This window comes from Pezoporus wallicus, unplaced genomic scaffold, assembly GCF_028554395.1.
Source record: "Pezoporus wallicus isolate ANWC-B61680 ecotype Strahan unplaced genomic scaffold, APGP_CSIRO_Pwel_v1 contig_13568, whole genome shotgun sequence".
Classification (NCBI taxonomy): domain Eukaryota; kingdom Metazoa; phylum Chordata; class Aves; order Psittaciformes; family Psittacidae; genus Pezoporus; species Pezoporus wallicus.
The window spans coordinates 274,455-297,393 of record NW_026638968.1 but is presented as its reverse complement, the minus strand read 5'-3'; the positions used below and the strand labels follow the sequence as shown (position 1 = coordinate 297,393).

Sequence of the window (22,939 nt, the reverse complement as noted above, 5' to 3'; positions counted from 1 at the left end):
TTGTGTATGACAAGATGTGATCAAGATATGCTGCTTTGCCTCTGCTAGTTCACCAGTGTCATCGTTCAGCACCTCAGTTTTCATGCTGGTCAGCTGTCAGGGGTGAAGGGATGCTGTTTGCAGAGCTGCCAGCTCCTTGTATTGACACCATGCCTGGGACAGTGGCCACCAAATTCCTGGGTGGTGCTGCAGAACTGAAACAAAGCCTCATAAATTCCTTATCAAGCACACATCTTTGCAAATACGTTTGTTATTCTTCTATTAGTATATGGATTTCTTCTGCCTTTTCAACTCTTTACTGTTCCATTGCTCATCAAGTCAGCTGCAGAACCTATTTTAAATGCCCCATTTTCAGAGCATTAATTATAAGTAATTGATGTTTGTCTTTGAGATTACTTTCAAACATGGCATAAAAGATACAGCGTTACAGAATGCAGGCTCTTTGAACATGTTTTGAAATAGCTTTGTTCTGTGTTTTGGCTGGGGTTTTCAAAGGAGCCCAAGGGAACTGGGTACAGCAGGTGAGAGTCTAGTTACTTCCAGTGCCTCAGAAAATGACATTTCAGTGTAGCTTGTTGATTTGATGTGTGAAGCCCTGTTAGCATATTTTGTAAAGACTTTTTTCCTTTTCTCTTAGTCTGAGATAGTGCCATTGGAACTCAGCTCCAGACTGGAAGAAATTGTGGAATTCAATGAAATGGAAGCAGAGTCTGGTGAAGCAGAAGATTTTGAGGCCAGGGGAAGTCGCTTCTCAAAGTCAGCCGATGAAAGGCAGCGTATGCTGGTTCAGCGGAAGGAGGACTTGTTGCAGCAAGCTCGAAAGTATGTTTCTTGCTAAAACTCCAGCCTGGCCACTCAGTTATAGTACCCCAGAATGGAGTTCAACAGGATTATGATCACTGAGAGCATGGGATGTAGCAGAAAGTAGTAAGAGGAGTGAATACATTTGCTACAGCAGGCTCAGGGTGCTGATAAACTGCTGACTGTTGCTGATAAACCCAACTCTGAACCAATGTCACATGTCCCAACATACACACAGCTTCCTTAGTGGTTGATCTAAGCTCTTTGAAATCAGAGGATGATTTCTCCAGCTTGGATGAGCTTCACTCTTGAGTCTGTAGTAAGAGAGAATGCATTACTTGTGCTGAGTCCTCTAGTAATCTTTAGCTTGTTTCCTGGCATAGGTGTCAACCCTCGATGCCTGTGCTGTTCCAGCCGAAATGACTTTTAGGCACCACTCTCCAAATACGGAGCAAGAGTGTTAAGCACAAAGCAGCAAGGAGTAGCCACTTCCTAAAGCCCACCAAAGGAGCTCATGACCAGCAAGTCAACACCTGACCAACTAGTAATAGGTGTTATAGGTAGAATGAAACTTTCTTTACATGTGTTCCATTCATACTGGTGAACTTTACTAGCATCCAGTTGCTGATTAAAAGGAAGAAGAAAAGCCCTTCAGTCACGTAGAGAAAACTTTTTAGCATTTGTAATCAGTGTTGTCTCTTCCTTTGCATTGCAGGGAGACTCCTGGAAGGGGCTACAAAAGCTACAAAATGTGTCCTTTGTGTTAGCTGGCTACCTCTGCTTGTTGGTTTTTTTTCCCCACACTGAAATACCTTCAGATAAATAATTATTTAGTATTATTTGTTTTGTCATACCCCCAGTTGGGGTATTGACACCTTTTACAGTTTGTCTGTAAATAGGCTTACTCTTAGAATAAGTTTTCCTTGATCTTTGAAAAATGTCATTTAGGGAGGTAAAGTGGTATTGGTTTACTGGTTCCCTTCCTGCACTGAAGAGCTGTGGAACTGTGAACTGCTATATTTTGTCACCAAGTGTAAGAACTCTTTGGGATAGTAACTCTGGCAGCTGCTTCCTTGTATTTCTGCCTTACCTTATGCTTCGCGGCCCTAGTGCACCTTTCTTTCAAAGGCTTCCTTGTTGTCATCAGGGAGTGACTTCTTGTGGTAGTTATAGAATAGTTTGGGTTGGGAGGGATCTTCAAAGCTCATCTAGTCCAACCCTCTGCAATGAGAAGGAACACCTTCAACCAGATCAGGTTTCCCAGAACCACATCCAGTCTGGCCTTAAATGTCTCCAAGGATGGGGCATCCACCACATCTCTGGGCAACCTGCAGTAGTGTTTCATAACCCTCATTGTACTGAATGTCCTCCTCATGTCCAGCCTGAATCTGCCCCTTTCAGTTTAAAACCATCACTCCTCATTCTGTCACAACAGGCTCTACTAACAAATCCCTCCCCATCTTTCCTATAGGCCCCTTATAAGAACTGTAAGGCCACAATCAGGTCTCCCCAGAGCCTTCTCCGGGCTGAACAACCCCAACTCTCTCAGCCTTTCCTCATAGGAGAGGTGCTTCAGCCCTCAGATTGTTTCTTGTGTCTCTCCTCTGGACCCTCTCCAACAGGTCCATCTCTTTCCTGTACTGAGGACTTCAGAGCTGGATGTAGACTCCAGGTGGGAGTCTATTATTATTAGTATATATTAGTACCAGTAGTATAATTATTGTAATTATTAATCTGCAGAGTATAAAGGCAGACTCACCTCCCTTGACCTGCTGGTCACGTTCCTCTGGATGCAGCCCACTGCACTGACCTTTAGAACTGGCTCCTTTCCACAGGCATGAGAGTCTTGCGCAAAAACTAAGAGCTTCTGCCAACTCTGCAAAGTCTACCATGGGCTTTTTTATTTCTGAGTACATGGGGTGTGAAAATATCCAGGTATTTTCCTGCTTTCAGTGTGCCTTGCAGCCCTCCCTTCATGGATGTACCAGCAAAGTATTGTCCAGAGCCAGAATGAGGTGGGCTGGGCTGTGCTCTGTTCCCTTTCTTCTCTGGCAGGCGTTACTTCAACAAGACCTTGGAGGAGGAGCTGACCACAGGGAAGCCCTGTCCCGAAGGAGCCTCAGTGGACGCCGTGACCCTGCGCCGCAGGATGCTGGCTGCCGCTGCTGAGCGGAGGCTTCAGATGCAGCACAACTTGTAGCGCCATCACCCTCCTCCTTGCACCTCGTCAGCAATGTTGAATAAAGAATTACACACACCTCCCAACCTCCCTGCGCTTTCTGTACTGACAGGACATGTCTCTTCAGAGTTCAGCTGGTGGAACCGCCTCTCTGCCGAGTGAAGCATGTGGTATGATGATGTCTGGACAGCCGACTCATTCACCTCTTTTTTGTAGTATTTTCTATGTGACGTTGATCCCCTCCATGAACAAAAGCAGTTTCTGAACCACAGGTGGGATTTCTGCAGCTGGCATGAGGCATTAAGCTGGCTGCACCGCAGAGACTGGGGAAGGAGTGTTCTGCATTAGCAGCTGTGGACACAGGCTGGGATCAGGAAGAGTTACTCCAAGAGGGAAGAAAGCTTTAGAAACCTGGAGCAACCCCTGTGTTGGGTGATCAGGTGCCTGCTCTGCAGAGAGGGGTGTTAGGTAGTCCACGTTGCAGGAAGGTCAGCTTTGAGGCTGGGTTCTGAGCTACAGAACATGGGGAAAACTGAATTCATGAGTGGTGCAGCGGAGCAGTGATTCACCAGCATTAAGTTGACTATTGCAGAGCTCCTCTGCATCTGGCTCTGTCACTGCCCAGGGCTGAGCTGTTACCCTTTGCCCATGGCCAAAACTACCCAGACACTGAGGGGCATGGAGTGAAGAGGAGAGGGTGTGAGGTGAAGTTACAGCCCTGTGGTTCAGTGTTACGATCCACCAAGGGAGGAGAACAACTTGCCTGCTGTGCACCACACGGATGGGACTCTGTGGAGACAGCTCTGGTTTTCGATTTCTGTTTTAACCCCACAGCTCTGTGAGTTTATTCTGAAAGCGTGGAGGGACGGGGGCTGGCTGCAGCCCAGCTGCCAGCCTCTGGTTGTCCTTAAGGACTTTGCCCCAAGATCCATATGGAGCCGCTGATGCTAGCTTTGCAAAGATGAATTTTCAGCTTCTGAAGCATGAGTTCTGGTATCGCCATCCTTTAGATGGAGCCCAGTATTACCTAGAAGTGTTGGTAACTTTTTTACTGTTGGTTTTGTAGAACATCTGCAGGTGAATTCAGTGCAAGGAGTTGCAGCAGTGTGTAGGTGACAGTAATTTATTTCAATAAAAATCTCTGGGAGGCCTTACCTTGTGATGCCGTTAGGTTTTTGGAGATTTTTGGTTTTGCTCAGAGCACTGCTGTTTTGGCTTTATTGTTAATAAAAAACCACCCACAAAACAACCAAAAAACCCCACACAAATAAAATCTTGGTCAGTGTTGGAAACTGTTTGGGAATTTCTGGAGTGTGATGTGTCCTGTTCTTGTGTGTTCAGGTTGTAAGAATGGTGCCTCCCCTTTGCTCCCCATTTGCTTCCCCCTTTCTATGGCATGGAAGGGAGCACAGCTGTCCAAGGCTGGAGCGGGAGCATTTCCCCAAGCCTGGGATTGCAGAGCTGGAATTCAGTCAAGTTGTGAACATGGAAGAGAAACAGCATCTCCAGGAACTGTAAAAGTAAAGTGGGGCTTTGAACTGTTGGCAGTAGCCTCCCAATACCTAAAGGAGCCAGCGAGAAACCTGGAGAGGGGCGTTGGACAAGGGCCTGTAGGGACAGGACAAGGAGGAATGGCTCTAACCTGACAGGAGAGATTGAGATGAGCTCTTAGGCAGCTCTCCCCTGTGAGGGTGCTGAGGCCCTGGCACAGGTTGCCCAGAGAAGCTGTGGCTGCCCCATCGCTGGCAGTGTTCAAGGCCAGGTTGGACGGGGCTTGGAGCAACCTGCTCTAGTGGAAGGTGTCCCTGCCTGTGGCAGGGGCTTGGAACTGGATGAGCTTTAAGGTCCCTTCCAACCCAAACCATTTGAGGATTCTGTGATTCTTTGCAGACATCTCTTCTCCTCTTGTTGGATTCCCGACTTTTTCCTGGCAGCTCTTCCGTTTGCTCCCCCCTGGCCATCACTGAACATATCCTTGTCTGTGGCACTGCACAAAATGACTGACTCAAGGGGTAAGAGGCTGTTCTGTGCAGAGCAGCCCAGTGGTGGCCTCCTGGCTGGCTCTACTTCCCTGGAAGGGGAGGTGTCATGGTTTAAACCCAGTCAGGCAACTTGTTCACTCAGTCCCCCCTTCTTTCTTTCTCCCTAATCCTGGAGGGATGGAGAGGAGAATCAAAAGAATGCAACTCCCACGGGTTGAGATAAGAACAGTTTAGTAACTAAGGTATAACACAAATCACTACCACTATCACCAATAATGATGGTAAAGGAAATAACAAGGGAAGAGAATACAACACCTCACCACCAGCCGCCCAACAACTTGCCCCCCCCCCCCAGCCCGACCAAGCACCGACCAATACCTCCTCCAACCCTGCAGTCTCCCAGCCCTTCCAGCTCACTCCCAGTTACATCCTGGGCATGACGTGCTGTGGTACGGAATACCTCTTTGGTCAGTTTGGGTCAGGTGTCCTGTCTCTGCTTCCTCCCGGCTTCCCCTCCTCCCTGGCAGAGCATGAGGCTCACAAAGTCCTTGGCCAAACCAAAACATCCTTGTTATCAGCTCTGTTCCCAGGCCGAAAGTCAAAACACTGCACTGCACCAGCTACCAAGAAGGAGAAAAATGACTGCTACTGCTGAACCCAGGACAGGAGGTTATCCAAAGAAGGGCCTGACTGACTTTCCTGCCAACATGAGCTGCCTCTGGATTGCTGTGAACAGCAGGAACCTTGGAGAAACCCAGCTGGGCAGGAGGTGCTGCTGTGCAATGGAGCATCTTTTCCAGCCAGCCTCCCCTTCTGTGGGCAGGGGGTGACGTTTGGGAAGGGGACCCGGCTTAAAGTTGGGCTGGGGGCTTCTGGCTGCTGGGTAACCTTCCCTATGGATCTTCACCATGGGGCTGGGAAGTACTGGAGGGGATGGCGAATCCCAGGCTGGGCATGGGGCAGCTCATCTTGAGTCATGGGCCTGATGTGTGTGCAAGAGCTGCGGGGCCCACGATGGAGGGGAATGCAGAAAGAAACCCAGCCCAAACTGTAAGGAAACCCCAGATTTTGGGGGTAAAATCCCCCAAACCATCCCAAGATTGCTCCTGCAGCAGGGACTGAAAGTCTCAGCTTTCTTGGACAGCCTTCCTCTATATCCTATGGCAAAAACCTCATGTGCTGGGGGTGGGGGGGTTCTGATGTTGCCACAAACCAGAGGCCTTGCCCTGGTGGCTACCTCTGCACTCCCAAAGGAATCAAAGTATTTTCTTGCTCCTGGTGCTGCTCTGAAGCAACCTGAGCCACTTGTAAGAGCTTCGAGGCTTCCCCTTCCACCCAGCTCAGCCCAGCCCCTTCTGCCTGCACTACCAGGCACGAACACCCAAAACTGCAAGGTTCAGTCCTTTTTTTTTCCTCTTTCCTTGGGAAGGGGGAGAAAACAAGGAGGTGGAGGCGCAGGGGGAGAGCCCAGGGTACAGACAAACATTCTCTTTATTGAGCTACACATGAAGTTTTCCATTAGTCAGAGAAAGAGATTGGCAGTGTGTAATATATCACAGAAACCTCACTGATTGGTAATAGAAAGGCTTAGAAAGACCTGGTGCTTTATATATATATATATATATATATATAATATTATTTTATTTTTAGTTTCCTGTTTATGGATCTGTTCTCTTTGGAAGAGCTGAGCCTGCTCTTCTTCACCACAGGTAACTCGTAAAAGTGGAGCCGTGAAGACATCTGGTTACTAAACAAAGTAGAAATGATGAAGGGTTGGTCATGAAAACGGTGGCTTCAATGTAAACACTACATTCGTTTTTTCTATATTTTTTTTTAACGATTTTTTGTGGTTTTGTGTGTGTTTTTCAAAATTTTAAAATAATTTTCATCCTTGCTTTTTTTTTAAGTTTGTTTTTTTAAGTTTTTTCTTTTTTTTTCTTTTTTTTTCTTTTTCTGCAGCACGAACATCCCCACATGAGAGAGAAAAAACACCATCCACTAACAGGGAGAGAGGACAGGGTGACGGGGCAGGGGGAGGAAGGCAGCACAAAAGAGCATCCACTGGGAAGTTAAAATTAATAAAAATCAACAAAAAAATCTGTATATATGCCCTAAATGAAAAAAAAACCCCGAACCAAATAAAACCTGAAATGAACTCAACGTCTGTGTGACCCCGATGCTCTGCTGGGGCCGAGATGTGCTTTGGGTACCAACCGGCAGAGCCAGCGGGGAGGTGTTAAACCATGAGGGAGGGAAAACGGGAGGAAGCCCCCGCAGGCCCCTGGCTGGCACTGGCTTTGCCCTGCAGTGGGGTGGGGAGTCGGAAACATCTGCCTTAAAACCCCGAACCCCAGGGAGGGAGCACCTGGAGGATGCTCTCCCTGCAGCCTCCCTCCTGAAGCAGCCAGGATGGGAGGAGCAGGAACAGGCCTCGTTGCTGTTGGTGTTTCCCTTCAACACTTGGCCAGGGGCAGGTTTTAGGATTTCCCCCTCTGTTTCAAAGACAAAAATGAATGGTTTGGGTTCTGGAGGCTGGCGGTGCCGGTGGGGCTTGGGGCAGGCGGGAGCAGCCCTGCACTGGGAAGAGGCGTAATTAATCATAATAATGAAATAAAAAAGCCAACCCACAAGAAGTAATTATAATAGTAATAATAGCAATAAAAAAATAAACCTGCACGGTCAAATGGGGGCTGGGAGGAGAAGCCCCCCTTGCACACAAGCCTGGCGCAACCCTCTCTGTCCCACAGCTCTGGGAATGGGGCCAGGCAGACTGCCCCAGCCCCAGGGCTGCCCCAGGACGCAGCCAGGGGCACAGGGCTCTCAGACAAATGAAGGAGGTGGGTGTGGGTTTGATATCTCTATATACGTATATATATAATTTTTCCTTATGCCTTTTTATTTACCAACTTGCATGATCATGGTTTGTTTTTCTCTCATTCAATTTTTTTTTCGCTTTGTTTCACTTGTTTTTCCTGCATGTGCGTGTGTCTGTGTGTGTCTGTGTGTGGTTGCATTGGGTTTTTTGTTATTATCATTATTATTATTAATCTTTATTTTCATGTTTCTTTCCTCTCCTGGCACTGGGGCTGCCGCCACCCCACAAGTTGCTTTGCGCTGGGGGGGCGTCAGTACAAGCCGCAGCCCCGCAGGTTGTTGGCAATGATGATGTCGGTGACGGCGTCAAATACCACCTGGATGTTGTTCGTGTCTGTGGCGCACGTCATGTGGCAGTAAATCTCCTTGTTGGGGGAGCGGTTTTTGCTTTCGAACTGTGCTTGGATGTAGGCGGCCGCGTCCTCATAGGTGTTGGGACCTGTGGGCAGAGGGGGGGACAGAGCAGGGGGGTCAGGGCCGGGATTGCCACCCTCTGGCCATGCACCCTGCCCCTCGCTGCTTGCAAAGTGCTTTATTTCCAACAAAACCAGGCAACCCCTCTTTATGGTCATTTCCTTCCCCCCCCCCCCCCCCAGCATGGCCCATTTACCCCTTTTCCTGCCCCATCTCTCTCTTCACCCCTCCCCAGCTACCTTTTTCCGCCCCATCCGGCCCCATTTTCCCCCAAATGACAGAGCAACTGGGCTCCACTGGGACTCCTGCCTCCCCAGCTGTGGCTACTTTGCCCTCTCTGCCTGCTCCCTTTTAAGGCCCTGGGGAAAGGCAGCAGCTCCCAGCAGTGCCTGGCTGGGCCATTCCACAAGGATGCTCCTCTGGCATTGCTGCTGCCCTGACATCACTGGTAAGTCCCCACCACGCATCCCAGTGGAGTGTGGGGAGTGTGTCAGGTTGGTGACCACTCCAGTACCAACCATGGGTGGTGGCTGGGCACCCACAGTGGGGCTGAGCCCCTCTGGGGGCTATGGGCCTCACCCCCATATTGGAATGGGTGATGGGGGTTGGTGTGGCAGGAGCTGCTGGGAGATGTGCTGTTGCCTGTTTCTGTAGGGCTGAAACAGGGCAGATGCTGGAGCTGGAAAATGGGCATTACTGTGTTAAGCTGCTTAAGGCAGCGCCCAGCTCCTCACAGGAAGCTGCAAAGCCTGAATGACATCCCTGGAATAGCCTTTGGAAGAGCTGCTCTTATATGGGGATTTGTTTTACTTTTCCAGTTCACCACTTCCCCTCCTTCCCAAAGGACAGGGGGAGGTGGCTTGGTGCCACCGGGGTAGCCAGGCTGTGCCGTACAGCTTCATGTGGGATAGTTTGGGATGTTCTGCTGGGTGGCTGGGTAAAAAGCGCTGCAGCTTCCATGATGGAGAAAGTGCGGAACCTCCAGTGGAAACACTAGTGCACTTCTGCTGTAGGGCAATGGGGGCTGCCCTGCTGTGGACCCCCTGTCCCCAAGGTATTGTGTCCAGGCAGAGGGTGTGCTCTGAGTGAAAGTAGTTCAGAGACATCCTGGTATCTGCAGGGGGTGCTGGAGCCTCTGAATCCGAGCTGATTGTTCCTTCTTGCAGAATTCAGAAGCGAGATCTGTTCTTACCCCATTTTCTTGGGTTTTCTTCTTTTCCCCAAGACAAGACAGTTTCGCCCAAAACCATGTGATTCTGTTGTAGTTTCAGACCTGCTGTAAAGAGGCCCTTTCCTCCCCCAGCTGTGCCCTGCACAAAGGCACTCCTAGGAGGACGTGGCTTGGGGGACCATTTGCCTTGGCTCCTCTAGCAGGAACTTCTCAGGAACCATCAAATACCATGGCTCGAGTGGCAGGCAGTCAGCTCCTGTCAAGGCTTCATCTTTCCATAGCTCCCTGTGGCCAGGCTCCTTAAAGCTCACCTCTTGACTGTGCACCTATGCCACAAGAACTGACTTCATGCAGAACACAACCCCACCTCATTTGTGGTGTCTCTGAGCCCCACTGCAGCTCTTGAAGGAGGACAGTGCTTTTGCCACCCTAATGGTGCCCTGTCCCCTCTGCCCCCTGTGGGTTGAGTTGCAGCCCTCATCCCCAGTGGCGTGGTGGTGGGGGCATGCTGGGCTGCGCCAGCCCCAGTACGTACCTGTGTATTCAGGGAAGCAGATGGTCAGAGGTGATTTCTTGATCTTCTCAGCAAATAGGTCTTTCTTGTTGAGGAAGAGAATGATGGAGGTGTCAATGAAGAATTTGTTGTTACAGATGGAGTCGAAGAGCATGAGAGATTCGTGCATGCGGTTCTGCAATGGGGAGCATGGAGGGAGGAGAGGGGAGACAGAAAGGCAAAGATAAAGAGTGAGTTAGAGGAGAGGAGAACATCTTTCTGAATTGAAAGGGTTAGAAAGCAAAAAAGAATCTCTGAAATAAGACAGTGGTAATTGTGAGATAGTTACAAAGGTGGCGGAAATGAAGCACTGCCCTTCTGGGCTGAAGGACAAGGCACTGTGGAGGCTGGGGCAGATCCCTGTGGGGCTGCTCCAGCAGCACTGACACCTGAAGCTTCAAGGAAGAGCAGAAAAAGTCATTAGCTCGTCACAGGCCTTACCTGAGAAGTGTGAAAGAGGCCTGTGTCTCTGCATGGGCTGGGCACCCCTGAAGCATTGCTTTCAGAGCCTAAAGCAAGGATGGACAGCCAGTAAATGGGGCAGCCAGATGGCGGGAGTTCTGGCTACCTGGGGTGATCCTATGGACCTGCCTGGAAGAGAACTTGTGCCAGGCGGTGCCATGTGGTCAGACTGGTGCTGAGGCGTTGCCCTTGGCACGGAAGGGTTTTAGTAGGAGCACAAATAGAGGGAAATATCTAAAACCTGTCATTTTAGAATTGCCCTTTCACATGTGGACAAAAGCCATTTAAAGCCATTTCCACTCTTGCTACAGAACTTGTTACCAGAGAGGGGTGGAGAATAGACAGGAGTGGAAGGAGAGGTTGTTCTGTGTTGAATCAGCTGTTGCAGAGCCCCATCAACTACTTTTATGCTTCACTCAAGCTGCTGCAGGGGTTCTCTGCAGGCACATGCACCCACTGCTGTGTGGAGGCGCTGCTGGACATGACAGGTACAGCTCTCCAGGGTCTCAAATTTTCTCCATCATTAACTTAGAACAAACAGGAAAGCCATTCCCTTGTGCTCCAGGGAGAACGTCAGGAGCCATTTCAGGCAGTCTGTGTGCTGCTCCTGTTGCATGTACCCACCTGGCTCACTATTTGAATGAGCAAAGCTTCTGGTGCAGAACCAGGACTTAGTGCAGTCTGAAGACGCTGGACCCACTGTGCCCCTCTCCCCAGCCCCCTCCTGGGGTCCTGGCTCAGTGGCCAGCTGCTCACATGGGGGTTTATCAGGAAAACTCTTGCATGGAGCAGAGGGTAAGGAGGGTGCTCAGCAGCCAGTGGGAAACCCACCTGCAGCAAATGCCCCCCAGAGAGAGCCACTTTTTAGAGGTGCACCAAGGATGGCGGTGGTGAGGCTTTGGATTTGCTGAAGATTCGGGAGAACACACGCGTTTCCTAATGAAAAGATGACCCAATTACACATCTAGGAGTTTTCCATAAATGTTTTATTTGTGAGTCATTCTATTAGCTACACTTCAACTGTAGCTTTCGCATGCAAAATTTAGCAGATGTCTGATTTCATCTTGAAAGGCTTTGAGATTACACCCGTGGTTCCTTGACAAAGAGCAGCAAGGGATGGCATCCCTCACTGCACTTTCAAAAGCTTCAGGACTTTGTTTTATTCTTATCTTTTAAAAACAAAGAAACAAAAATCCTTGTTCATGGAGAAAACAAACTGCCACAGAACAACATGGGTCGTCTTGACCTGTGGCTATTCCAAAAATGCTGGGTTTGAGACTTTCATGGGAAGGATCCTGGGGTTTGGTTTTTTTACCTTGTTCATCCCAAGTTGTCCCATATATGTATTAGATTTAAATAAGGAACTGATGGTGTTGGAGGAGCCGCTGAAATAAAGCATGTACCCAGTGCAGGGGAAAAAAAAAACCCTGATGACCTAACAGAAGTTTCCAGTGTAGAAGGTTGAGGCAGGCTAGCATCCGGGAGGCAATCTATAACATAACCCTATATGAATTAGCAAAGAGCAATCCTTTTCCTCTTGGCCATCAGTTTTTCTCAGGGCTGGCCTTTTAATTCAGATCTGCAGGATGGGATGTGTGGGAATATGTGTTAGAGGATGTGTCCAGCTGAAGTTACATCACAGGAAATCAGCGAAGCCAACGGGAATCATGGTTAATTTTTCTTTGCTGAGGTTTATGGGAATTTTTCTCTCAGTTTCTTCCAGTTCTTTGCTTCTATTTCATGACCCAAATAATGGAAAATCGTGGGTGGGGCAAGGGACTGCAGGAGGGGAAGGGTAACTTCAAGAAGCCAAGGAACAAAGATGTACAACGGTGAAGTTGTTCTACTTCAAACACAGGGGAAAGAAAATTCCACCAAATACTTAAATAAAATTTAATAGCTTTTGGTCATACAATTTTCAAATTCTTGATTTCCAGGTGTATGAGGCTGTGGCAGACAACTGATGTGTGTGTATGCGCATGGAGCAGACGAAGGGTAAACAACTGGCTCGAGAAGCTGGACACACTCAAGGGACACACAATAAAGCCACTCTCACACTAGAAAAGAGCTGGCACTTTATTAAGGTTTTGTAACTAATAAATACATTACGGACAGCCAATAAATTATTACAGTAACTAATGCTCTATTAAACCCATGGACAGTCACTCTTCATACAAAATTACATTAATAGTTTGGGCCATCAAACATGCAGGAGAAACGGTTCAGCGGGAAGCCAGCAAAAGGAAAATGGTGGCAGCCTCCGGCGATCCTTTGGGAAGAAATGTGGTGGGGAGCAGGGAGCCCAGAGGCAGGGTGATAGTCACTTGTCGAGCTGAAAGGGGGGAAAAGGGAGGTGGGGAAGTAGGGCTGAGGATGTTGATTTAGGGACTGGATTATTTAATGTGGCAATGGTTGGTCTTTAAGCAATCCTATTTGAGTGCCACAGGGTTGCTTCTGCACTGGCAAAGCTGGTGAGACTCGGGCAATGCTGAAAATTGTGTTGTTACTCACTATGATCCCCTCTCCCCACCTGGAACAGGGGGGTTAGTCCTGGAGTCACTTGCCTGCACCACAGGACAGTCAGGATTTGCCCAGTGAGAATCGGGCTGTCCTCTCTGGGAGATGGTTTTACCCTATCTCCAGTCCAGCTCCTTCCCCTCTCCCTCTACTTGCACGGTGCTATCTGGGAGGCTTTGGTCCTCCTCCTCTTATTAACACGTCAATGCTTAAGGCTCACATTTGCTCATGTTTGCCAGCCAGCTTTTGCAGCACAAATAAAGATCTCACAGGCCCTTGATTTGGATGTGAGTGGTCCTGTGAGAAAACCCTTTCCATAGTCACATTCTCAGTGTAACGTCTGATATAGGTCACATACCTGTATCTGCCAGCATCAGTTACCTGTGTCATTGCAGGAGCTCAGAAATTATAATGGACACTCAAGTCTTGGGGTGCCTGAGGACAGTGTTTCTGTCTGGTCTCTCCTCCAGGGTGGTGGAGGCAAGATTGTGGTCTGCTCTTTTGTGCCACCCAGACCACATTTCTGCTTTCTTGTGTGTGTGCTGGGAATACAAGTGTGTGAGGGGTGTGGGTGGTTCAGGATGATGCTTAGTAGCACCACCTTCATTGACCTTGGTGCCTCTGGCATCAGATTGTAATGAGTGTTTTAGTCTCCTTGGAAATGGTGGTGGAGTTTTTGGTTGTAAGCCTGAAGACAAACCTGGCCCATGACAAAGACACAAATACACTAGTACTAAGCTTCTCTAATTGACTTGACAAACGGTCAACCTTGTTCCCAGGAACTCAGCAACTCTCCCTGGCTCCAGATTTTTCGGCCCCAAATTCCTCAGACCCACTGCACAGGCTGACAGTGCAGGGCTGGTCCATTTTACAGCATCAACTGCAAAATGCCCTGTAGGTGATGTCTGCCGCCCACAGCTGAACCCTGCTCCCTGTCAAGCAGCGAATGGGCAGAAGGGGATGTTCTGGCGAAAGGGCATCTGTGTTCCATCCTAACCTCCTGGGATTGCATTCCTGGCCCAAGAACAAAGCCTGTTCCCTTGCAGGCGAGCACTGGGCCCATGCCACAGTAGATTAAAATCACCAGATACATTTCAATGTACATTACATATAGACTGCTGTCATTAATACTTTTAGTGCCCTGTAAAACAAAATCACACCTACTGAGGAGGCACACCAGCCTCCTCCCGAGGCTGCTCTCCCCTCCATGGAGGCAATGGCCAACCAGGAAAGCTGAAGGCAGGGAGCTATTTTGATACAAAACTCCTGAGGGAGATTTAACTGGCAGTGTTTCCAGGGAGGCGGCGGTGGGAAGCCAATGGGCCCATGGGAGGGCAGGGGCAGCAGGGACAGCACGGTGTGAGCAGACGAAGAGGCAGATGGCCTGGCCGAGTGTTCCTGCTGCCCTGCCGCTCCGTCGGGCTCCTTGGCCCTGGTTGAGAACCAGGCTGTGAGCTCTGTTTGCTGAGCAACACCTGCTCTTTGAAGTGTGCGGCTTTATTTTAACATGTGTATTTTATTGCTAGCTCTCCAGACAAGCCCAGCTTCTGCATCCTCCCAAGGAGCAGTGCTCTATAGCTCAACCTTGCAGCCTCACCTATGGGCTTGTTTCCAGGCTTTCCTTCTACAGGTTTCTCTATTATTTGAACTGAACAGTTGTTCAAATAAACAAATAGTTGTGCATATCTTTTTTATGCATTAAAAAGTCATTAAAAAATGAGTCATTAAAAACCTTCTGCATTCCAAAAAGGGCATCTTTTGCAATTTCCTACATTAGCTTTGAAGGGCAGCAGGGTGTATATACAGCTGTTTCAACTCTGTGCTTTTAAAATACATCCTCCATGCCCTCGTATGATTTCTGATGCAGTTGTGCCAGTTGCAACATCCCTGCTATGCGGGGACTGCAAATGAAATACAACTCAGGGCCTCTGAGGGTCTGAATTCAGAGAATCCTGACTGCAAAACATAAAGGGCCATTAAGAAAAGGGTTTTTGAAAGCAGGCAATGTATTTCAAGGTCTTCTCTCTAGGCAACTGCTGCAAGGATTGCTGGTACTTAGGAAAAGCACAGGGCAAAAGATTGCCTGCAGAAGGCACATCTGTCAGAGAAGGCTTAGGTGCATGCAGAAAGCCAGCAGTGAGTAATGCTTTGGCAGGCGTTCTGAAGACAAAAATCTATACACGGCCATCAAGTGGGAGAAATAGTAGTGTTTAACACTGGAAGCATTTCATCTTCCAAATGTTGCTTCCAGCCTTTGTCAGTGAATCCTCATGACACTTGTGTGAGGGAGGGAATGTCATCAGCAGCAGCTGCTGAAATGAAGCTTTAGGCATACAATATGCCAAAGAAAATGACAGAAAAGACTTTGTGTGACAACATGTTCTCCTCTTTTCCTCCCTTTTCTCAGGAGGCGGTTGGACCTCTCAGTCAGCATGGCCAAGCATGGATTACCTGAATCCGGCGTGGAGCACGGCACAGGCACTCTGAGCCATCACTGGTGACTTGGTAGGATCTGGCAGAGTTTGGGGTTGAGTTAATTTCAATTTTCTTTACCAAAATATTCCTGTGTACTCTGTGCTGGGAAGTCCTGAAGCCTTGGCTTGGTGCTGCCTGCACTGGGAACAGCTTCTGTTACTTACTCACTTGGATAAAATGTCACCCACAGTAAGGAATGGGAACAGGAAATCTCCAGAATTCCAGTGCTAATGATCAAACTCTTCTGACAGAGCTTAACATAAGACTTGCCTCACCGCCAGCACAAGCACTGCACTCTGGACCTAGCAGTTGCATACACTTTATGTACCTGTTCTGGGTTCAGCTGTGACAGTTATTTTTCTCTCTCCTACTGGCTGGTTCAGTGCTGTGTTTTGGCTTTAGTCTGAAAACAATGCTGGTAACACACCAATGGTTTAGTTGTTAAGTAGTGCTTATTGATTGAGCATCACTTGTGTTTTTGGCACCCAATGTGAGACTCACCCCAGTCAGGGGGGGAACTTCCAAAAAGGACTGTCGTGGTTTAAGCCCAGCAGGTAACTCAGCACCACGCAGCCGCTCACTCAGTCCCTGTTTTCTCCCACTCCCAGAGGGCTGTGGAATCAAGAGAATGTAAATCCCATGGGCTGAGTTAAGAACAGACCAATACCAAAAGTATAATACAAAACCACTAGCACTAAATAATAATGCTTAGGGAAATAACAGGTGAAGAGAATATAAGGCTAAAAGGGGAAAGGGAAAAAACCAATAAACACAAGTGATGCACAATGCAATTGCTCACCATCCAGTGACCGATACCCAGCCTGACCCAAGCAGCGATTGGTCCCTTCCAGGTAACTCCTGCCTAGTTTCTATACTGGGCATGATGTGCTGTGGTATGGAATAGCCCTTTGGCTAGTTTGGATCAGGTGTCCTGTCTCTGCTTCCTCGTGGTTTCTTGTGCCCCTCCTCACTGGCAGAGCATGAGATTGAAAAGTCCTTGATCACAGTCCTTGATCAACAACTAAAACATCAGTGTGTTATCAGCATTGCTCTCAGACTAAAGCCAAAACACAGCACTGCACCAGCTACTAGGAAGGACAGCCAAACCCAGGACAGTACCAAATGTAACTAACACCCAGCTTTTCGGCCCTCATTTTGACACCCAGAGCACATTGGGATGCTAGGTTTGACTGGTGGGACCCGGCCACCCACATGGGACAAGCTTCAGGAGCATCCCCACCCCTCTGCAGCTAGCTCCCTGCCTCTCCTGTGGCAGAGGCACCATCTTAGTGCTTTTAGCTAGCCCCTTCCAAGGAACCAGGCAACTGGGCAGGTGTTCCCACTGGGAATCCTTTCTTTGGAAAACCTTCCCACTGACTCTGAAAATCCTGAGCTAAACCAAATACAACGACACACGCAGGCCTTGTGATCAGTCTTCCTTTAGTTTATGGTGGTACAGCAGTGCACTGGCACTAAATGGAGCTGGGAGAGCGGATGGGACCTGGGAAAACAAGACGTGCAGGTAGAATGTGGCGTGAGGAGCAGAGGTACTCCTGGCTTTGCTGGCTGAACAGTTCTGTGGCGGGGCTAATGCCACTGGAGGTATTTTAAGGCTCAGATGGTGAAGAGAAAGGCTGTACTCTGTGCTGGGCAGGGAGACAGAGACCTGGTGTTATTGCCGTTAGTGTCCAGCAGAGCAGCAGCAGGCCCTCACTGTATAACACTAAAGACAGTTTCATCACTTAATGCCATTCAGGGGATTACTGACACAGCTGCCAATCATACTGGCTGTGAGCTGGTTACAGGGTGAAAGCCACCTTGTCTTCCTGTGCAGGCCACCCCTGAGTCCCAGTGTGTTCCTGCTCACCTCCCTCACTGGGGTTTTGTCAAGATATCCCACAAGCAGTGTCCTGGCAGAGTCCAGTCTGACAGGGACTCTGGCTCCCTTCGCTTTCTGCTCTCCTGCTGACGCAACCTGCCCCATCTCCCTTCTGCAACTTCTCTTCAAAACTGTCCCACACCCCAATTTCTCATGCTGGTCCTCTCCATCTGGTGCCACCATACCTGCTCCTTTCCCTGCCTCCTGCACACTGACCCTCACCTGGCCCCTTGCCTTTGGGCTGTGCTGCTTTGGGCTGCTCTCACACCATCTCTCGTAGATGGGCACAGCAAGAAAAGAGATATTGTCCCTCTCAGGCACTGGAGAAAACTCAGGCCTCCTGAGACCTGAAGGATACCTCTAGCTCGGGCTCTGAAGAGAGGACAGATGAACTTGTGGCTGGCCTGGAAAGGCACACGTTTTCCAGGATCATGTAGGGTAAGAGACACAGAAAAGAGGCAGGGATCAGCACTGTCTGTCTGTCCCCATGTTAGGCCCTGAGTAGGACCTTGGAGGTGGCTGTCCCACCCAGACACCAAACAAGCTTTCATGGTTGATATCTAAGGGTCCCTCCATGTTCCTGGAGGTGACAACCCCACCTCTCACACTCCCCTCTGCCTTCACACCAACAGTACCAAAGCTCTTGGTGATGGCAGGCAGATGGCCACACATAACCTAGCCCAGACACGTTTGTCCTCCTTGTATCCCCACATTTGGCTGTGTTGGGCACTACCCCAGCCCTTTCTTCTTCTCTCCCCTCTCTTCCTTGCACTTTTTCTTCCTATTCCATCACTTGGCTCAAATCAGCTCCTTGAGTCCTCCCTTGCCACTACATGGCCAGTATAAACCATCCCTCTCACTTTAGATACTGGTGAAGGGACGCCCTGACTGGAGACACCGAATCTGGAGCTGTCTCTCCTGGATGCCCAGGCAGGAGATGACACAGGCAAGCTACCTGCTTCTGTTCAGCCAGGGAGGCTCAGAGTGCAAGGTCAGGCTTCTCAAGGGTATTTAGATGCGATAAAGAGCTGTAAGGGTCCTGCACACCTTGCTGTCACCCAAGTATGGTGAGGTTTCCCAAAGCACCCCTCTGCATTTCAGCTACTTGAAGGTCAAACTCTGCCTACAAAAAGCCAGGGGTAAATATTTTTGGTGAACCCTAGCATTTCAGGGCTGAAGTTTGGAAAGAGATGCTACGTGTCTGCAAGAGCACTGGTTGTGCTGGAATCACTTAGGCTGGGAGGTGCTTTGGAAAAGGTCCCGGGTCTCCAGCTGGCATCCCTGTGCATGGGGTCCCCATCAGGATGCCATCTATAGAGCATCCTTGCTACCTATGCTCCAGGGGTCCAAGACCAGCTGCCACCGCCCAGCAGCTCTGTGGCATCCACCAGAGTTCCTCAGAAATGGGTTACTGAAACCACTAGACGTATTTTAACATTAATTTAGAAAAACTTGAGGTAAAACTGTTACCAGCAATGAATGCTTTTAGACATAGCTTAGTAGGTTTTGTTACTGTGTCCTTCTTACTCAGACACCAGCAGAACTCGATATAGCTGTTTCACTTGTTCAAATAGCTGTCTGGAAAAAAGGAGAATATACAAATCCAAGCTGTGGTGGCTGCATTCAACACCAACCCCTCTGGCTTTTGGATAGGAACTGGAGCCATAAGGTACCCTCAAAATGATCATATTGTGTCTAGCTCTTCCCAAAGAAACAGTGTTAAAAAAAAAGTATATAAATAATCAGAATCAAAAATATCCCCTAATTTCAAGGAAAAAAGTTTCGGTTCCAAACTAGACTGTTGCTGACCAGTATTTTAAGGCTTTGATTTTTTTTTTTTTTAACTGAAGTATTTTTGGCATTTGGCAGTTGAAATGCACATTGTGGGCAATGCGTTAGCTCCCTCTACAGCACTGTGAATTGAGACGGAGGAGTAGAGCGAGGCAGCAAGGGAGTGAACAAAAATAAACCAAACCAAAGTAAATTGGGGCTGGGGAAAGTAGAACTTGCTGCAAAGTTTTCTGGGACAGAAGGAGTGATTTATGGATTTCTTCCTCATCATCCTCTGAGGAGAAAAAAGAAGAAAGAGAGAGGACCTGTCCGCAGGACCGGAGGATGCTCCTGGCGGGTGCGAGGGGAGAAGGGTAGGAGGAGGGTGCTTTAGTAGAGTCCGCAGCCCCGCAGGTTGTTGGCAATGATGACATCCGTGACGGCGTCGAAGACGAACTGGATGTTGTTGGTGTCAGTGGCGCAGGTGATGTGCGTGTAGATCTCCTTGTTGGTGGATTTGTTCTTGCTCTCGTACTGAGCCTGGATGTAAGCCACTGCCTCTGTGAATAAGTTTGGGCCTATAAGAGAGCCAAGGAAAAAGAGCTGGTTAAAGCAATCCCATAACCCTAAATCTGTAGGGTGCCTGCAAGCACCCTATCATAGGGATATGGGAGACTCATACGGGGCTGCTGCAACCCAGCCACGCCAGCTCCATCTCAGGGATCTGGCCAGGATTGCTGCAAGGGAGGAGATGCTCTCTGACTGCCAACTCAGCTATATTTTTATTCTGGGTTGCTGTTTCTAGTCTACAGAGATGAAATGGATGAGGGAACTGAGTGTTACACAGGCTGTGATGGGGAATCCAGCAGAAATTCCACATCATGATGACAAAAAAGAGAAGAAATCTGCCAGGAATGCAGCAAGTGCTTAACCTGGTGAAAAGGCTTAACTTTTGTTTCATTTTCAGACTTTGTTATTATATTTTCAGCTTTTGATGGAAAGAAGAACTAAAATGTCCATGAATTGAGGTCAGTGTTGGTAACTGTGCCCTCCTTTCCCTGAAGCACTGTTGGTAACTGTGCCTTCCTTTCCCTGGAGCAGTAAGAGAAAAGGACATGAAAAAATCCAGCCTCTGTTACAGGGTGAGAGGAGTTTTCTCAAAGAAAACGATACACAGTGACAAATCATATAAAATGTGCCTCTTTATGAGGAATTAGGATGGCAGTATGCTCTGCTGGAGCTGTGCCTAAAATCACACTGTGAGCAACTTCTTGTTGTGATGTATAGCAATGTCTATGCCAAACCTTATTAACCATCAGGTTGTGTTAAAAGAGCTGAAGAGCAGTCATGCAAAAGAGCAGATCCTTTCTCATCTGTCCAGCCTTGACACTTGTCACGCACAGAGCTCCGCTCCGGTACCTGATTTGGTCTGATAAACTCACTTTCTCGGTCTGGCCTGGAGTGCAGCCCTGGAAGGCTCCGGTGCTAACGCTCATGGATCCCTTGCCCTCTGTGATGCTTTACTGATGGAAAATGTGCTTATCTGCTAGAAAGAAGCTTACTTGGGCGCGAGATTTGCTGTAGTTGAAGGCAGCAAGTGGAAAACAACTTGCATGTAAATGTACATGCACCGCTACTTGAAGACACAAGCTTACGAAGACCATGAGACTTGGAAATAGGCCTGAAGAGAAGCAAAATGTTTCCTAGGAGGAGGCTCTTACATGAAGACCTGTGTAAAGATTTTGGGAACAGTTCCACATGCTGCCACAATCAAGAGGGTATTTGATCAAAGGGAAGTCGCTTGTTTAAAGGTGTAAGGATTTAGGTGCTGGATTCCTTCTTGGAAAGCTGGGAATCACTAATGCCAGGTTGGTTTAAAACACGCCCTGGATTCTGCTGCTGCTTCTGTAACTGTTGTGGATTAATGCATGTTAAATGCATGAGTGAATTAAGGGGATGGAAACAGTTAGTGCTCTGTCTAGCATACAGCAAGAAAATTTGTGGATACAGTCTTCTAACAGCTCTGTTAGCAGAACTAATGGACATCAGAAACCTCATTTTATTAAAAGCATTTTGTGGAACCTACTTGTGATGTAGAAGGTCCACTCATTTTATTTATAGGCTTTCATCAAATAATTCCTTTTAACTCCAGGGTAACTTTCTAATAATGCTGCTTTTTCACAAGGCCACAAGGGTTTCACCCTTGAGCTGTGGTCAGCAAAGCAGGAATGAGTAAGCTTAAGTGTGTGCTTGGGCCTAAAGTCTGGGCTAAAGTCCCTGCATTGCTGAATGCCTGGGGGGAAGACATTCTTCACCTCTGGTTCAGATACCTGTTGGATTATTTGGAAGGACTTTCAGCCTTCAGACTTCCAGACCTCTCCGGAGAGAGACAAGTGGTCTGTGGAGAGTCCCTGGCATTGTGATAAATCCCAGCTTCCAAAGCAGCACCTAGAAGGAATTCAGAGCATCTTTGGGATACTCTGAGATTTGGGAGGACCGGTTTGGTTCACCTGCAGCTGAAGTGCTCCAGAAACACACTATATTTGTTTTCCTTTGTGTAGTCAGCCAAAAGCTTAACTACATGTGTATGAGTGTTTGTCTTCCCCACCAAACTCCTCCCTTGGGCTGGGATAGCTTGGGAAGGAAAAGTTACATCTAAATCAACATTTCTTCTTGTTCTAGTCTCTCTGCCATCAGAGATATATGTAAGAACATTATTTCAGGGCGGGGTTACTGAGAGTCTTCAGTGAAGATCGACAAAACCAGGTTAACAAAATGCGATCAGGAAGGAGTGAAAGGTGCAGGTTTGCTTCATGGAGAAATGGAAAAAAGGAAGATGGCATGATAATAATCTTCTGGTATACAGAAACACTGCTAGAAAGAAAATGGTGATGAGCTGCTCTACAAGTCATCCAAAAGATGGCAAGCAGCAACCTAATTTGCAACTAGAAAAATTTGAGTTTGGCTTTATTGTGACCTTTCCACTGTAAAGATTGTGGAATTTCCATTATTAGATTTTTTTTTTAGACAAACATATCATGACTATGTTTGCTCTGTCTAGACCAAGCAGGTGAGTAGATGGCTGAAATGTGGTAGTGACAAACATCCAAACCTTCCCCAGAGGAAGCCTGTAGATGTTCTTCTGAACGGAGTCACTCAGCTCCATGTCCATAGACCATTCAGCCCAAAGCAGCAGTGATGGATTGCTTTTGCCTGTTCACATTGAAAAATCAAATGCTCAGAAGTAGGAAGCTCTGGGTAATAATTTGTTGTCCTGCCCGGAAGTGTGACACTCTTGGTACTCCCGGTTCACAACTCCATTTCCTGACGAAGAGATCTGCTTCTCTGTCTGTCAGCTTGATTCATCTGGATGTCTCTGATGAGCTTAAATAATTCATGATGATAAAAGTTAATTTTTATGCTGTCTCAGAATGGTAATGAGCGTTGGTGGAAGCTGGTGAGATGCAGCTGCAGCCTTTGCATGGGTGATGTATTCCCATCAGGAGCCAACAGAAGCGAGGGCCTCTCACATGCTGCTGTGCTGCAGAGCCTCTGTTCTGATCTCTGAGGCCTTCTTCTCTCCAGCCAAGATCGGAGCACGGCCTACTGTGGCTCTTCACTGCCTGCTCTATCAGCAGAGGCATTGGTGGTCAATGCACCGGAGAATCAAGCATCTTGTTTTCTATCTGCATTTAAGTGGAAGCGTTTCTGTGTCCAGATGCTTGATGTCAGTGAGCCTGAGAGTGAAACTGTGGACCTCCTAAACTAATATGATAAAAATGTACAGCTTGAGCTGAAGCAGCCAAGCTGTGAAACCTGCTGTCTGCATGTTGGAGGGCTGATCCTGCAGCTGCTTGGTGCC

General features: G+C 48.2%; 2 protein-coding genes across 5 annotated transcripts in view; one reads left to right on the top strand and one right to left on the bottom strand.

Moving 5' to 3' along the window:
* AMFR (autocrine motility factor receptor) overlaps positions 1 to 3,066 on the top strand; it is a 33,973-nt gene extending 30,907 nt beyond the window's left edge. The window contains exons 13-14 of one of the 3 annotated variants that reach the window (XM_057413469.1): positions 638 to 822; positions 2,857 to 3,066. In XM_057413469.1, coding sequence (XP_057269452.1) covers positions 638 to 822; positions 2,857 to 3,001 — 330 coding nt within the window. In that variant the 3' untranslated portion in view covers positions 3,002 to 3,066. Of the gene's footprint in view, positions 1 to 637; positions 823 to 2,856 lie in introns of those variants that run through there. The other 2 variants (XM_057413470.1, XM_057413471.1) reach the window with 2 other exon arrangements.
* A 4,635-nt stretch (positions 3,067 to 7,701) lies between these two features.
* The window catches only part of GNAO1 (G protein subunit alpha o1), a 146,844-nt gene continuing 131,606 nt past the window's right edge, over positions 7,702 to 22,939 (bottom strand). Inside the window, exons 7-8 of one of the 2 annotated variants that reach the window (XM_057413473.1) lie at positions 9,957 to 10,110; positions 7,702 to 8,275 (exon numbers count right to left, since the gene is read on the bottom strand). In XM_057413473.1, coding sequence (XP_057269456.1) covers positions 8,088 to 8,275; positions 9,957 to 10,110 — 342 coding nt within the window. In that variant the 3' untranslated portion in view covers positions 7,702 to 8,087. Of the gene's footprint in view, positions 8,276 to 9,956; positions 10,111 to 18,069; positions 19,656 to 22,939 lie in introns of those variants that run through there. The other variant, XM_057413472.1, reaches the window with a different exon arrangement.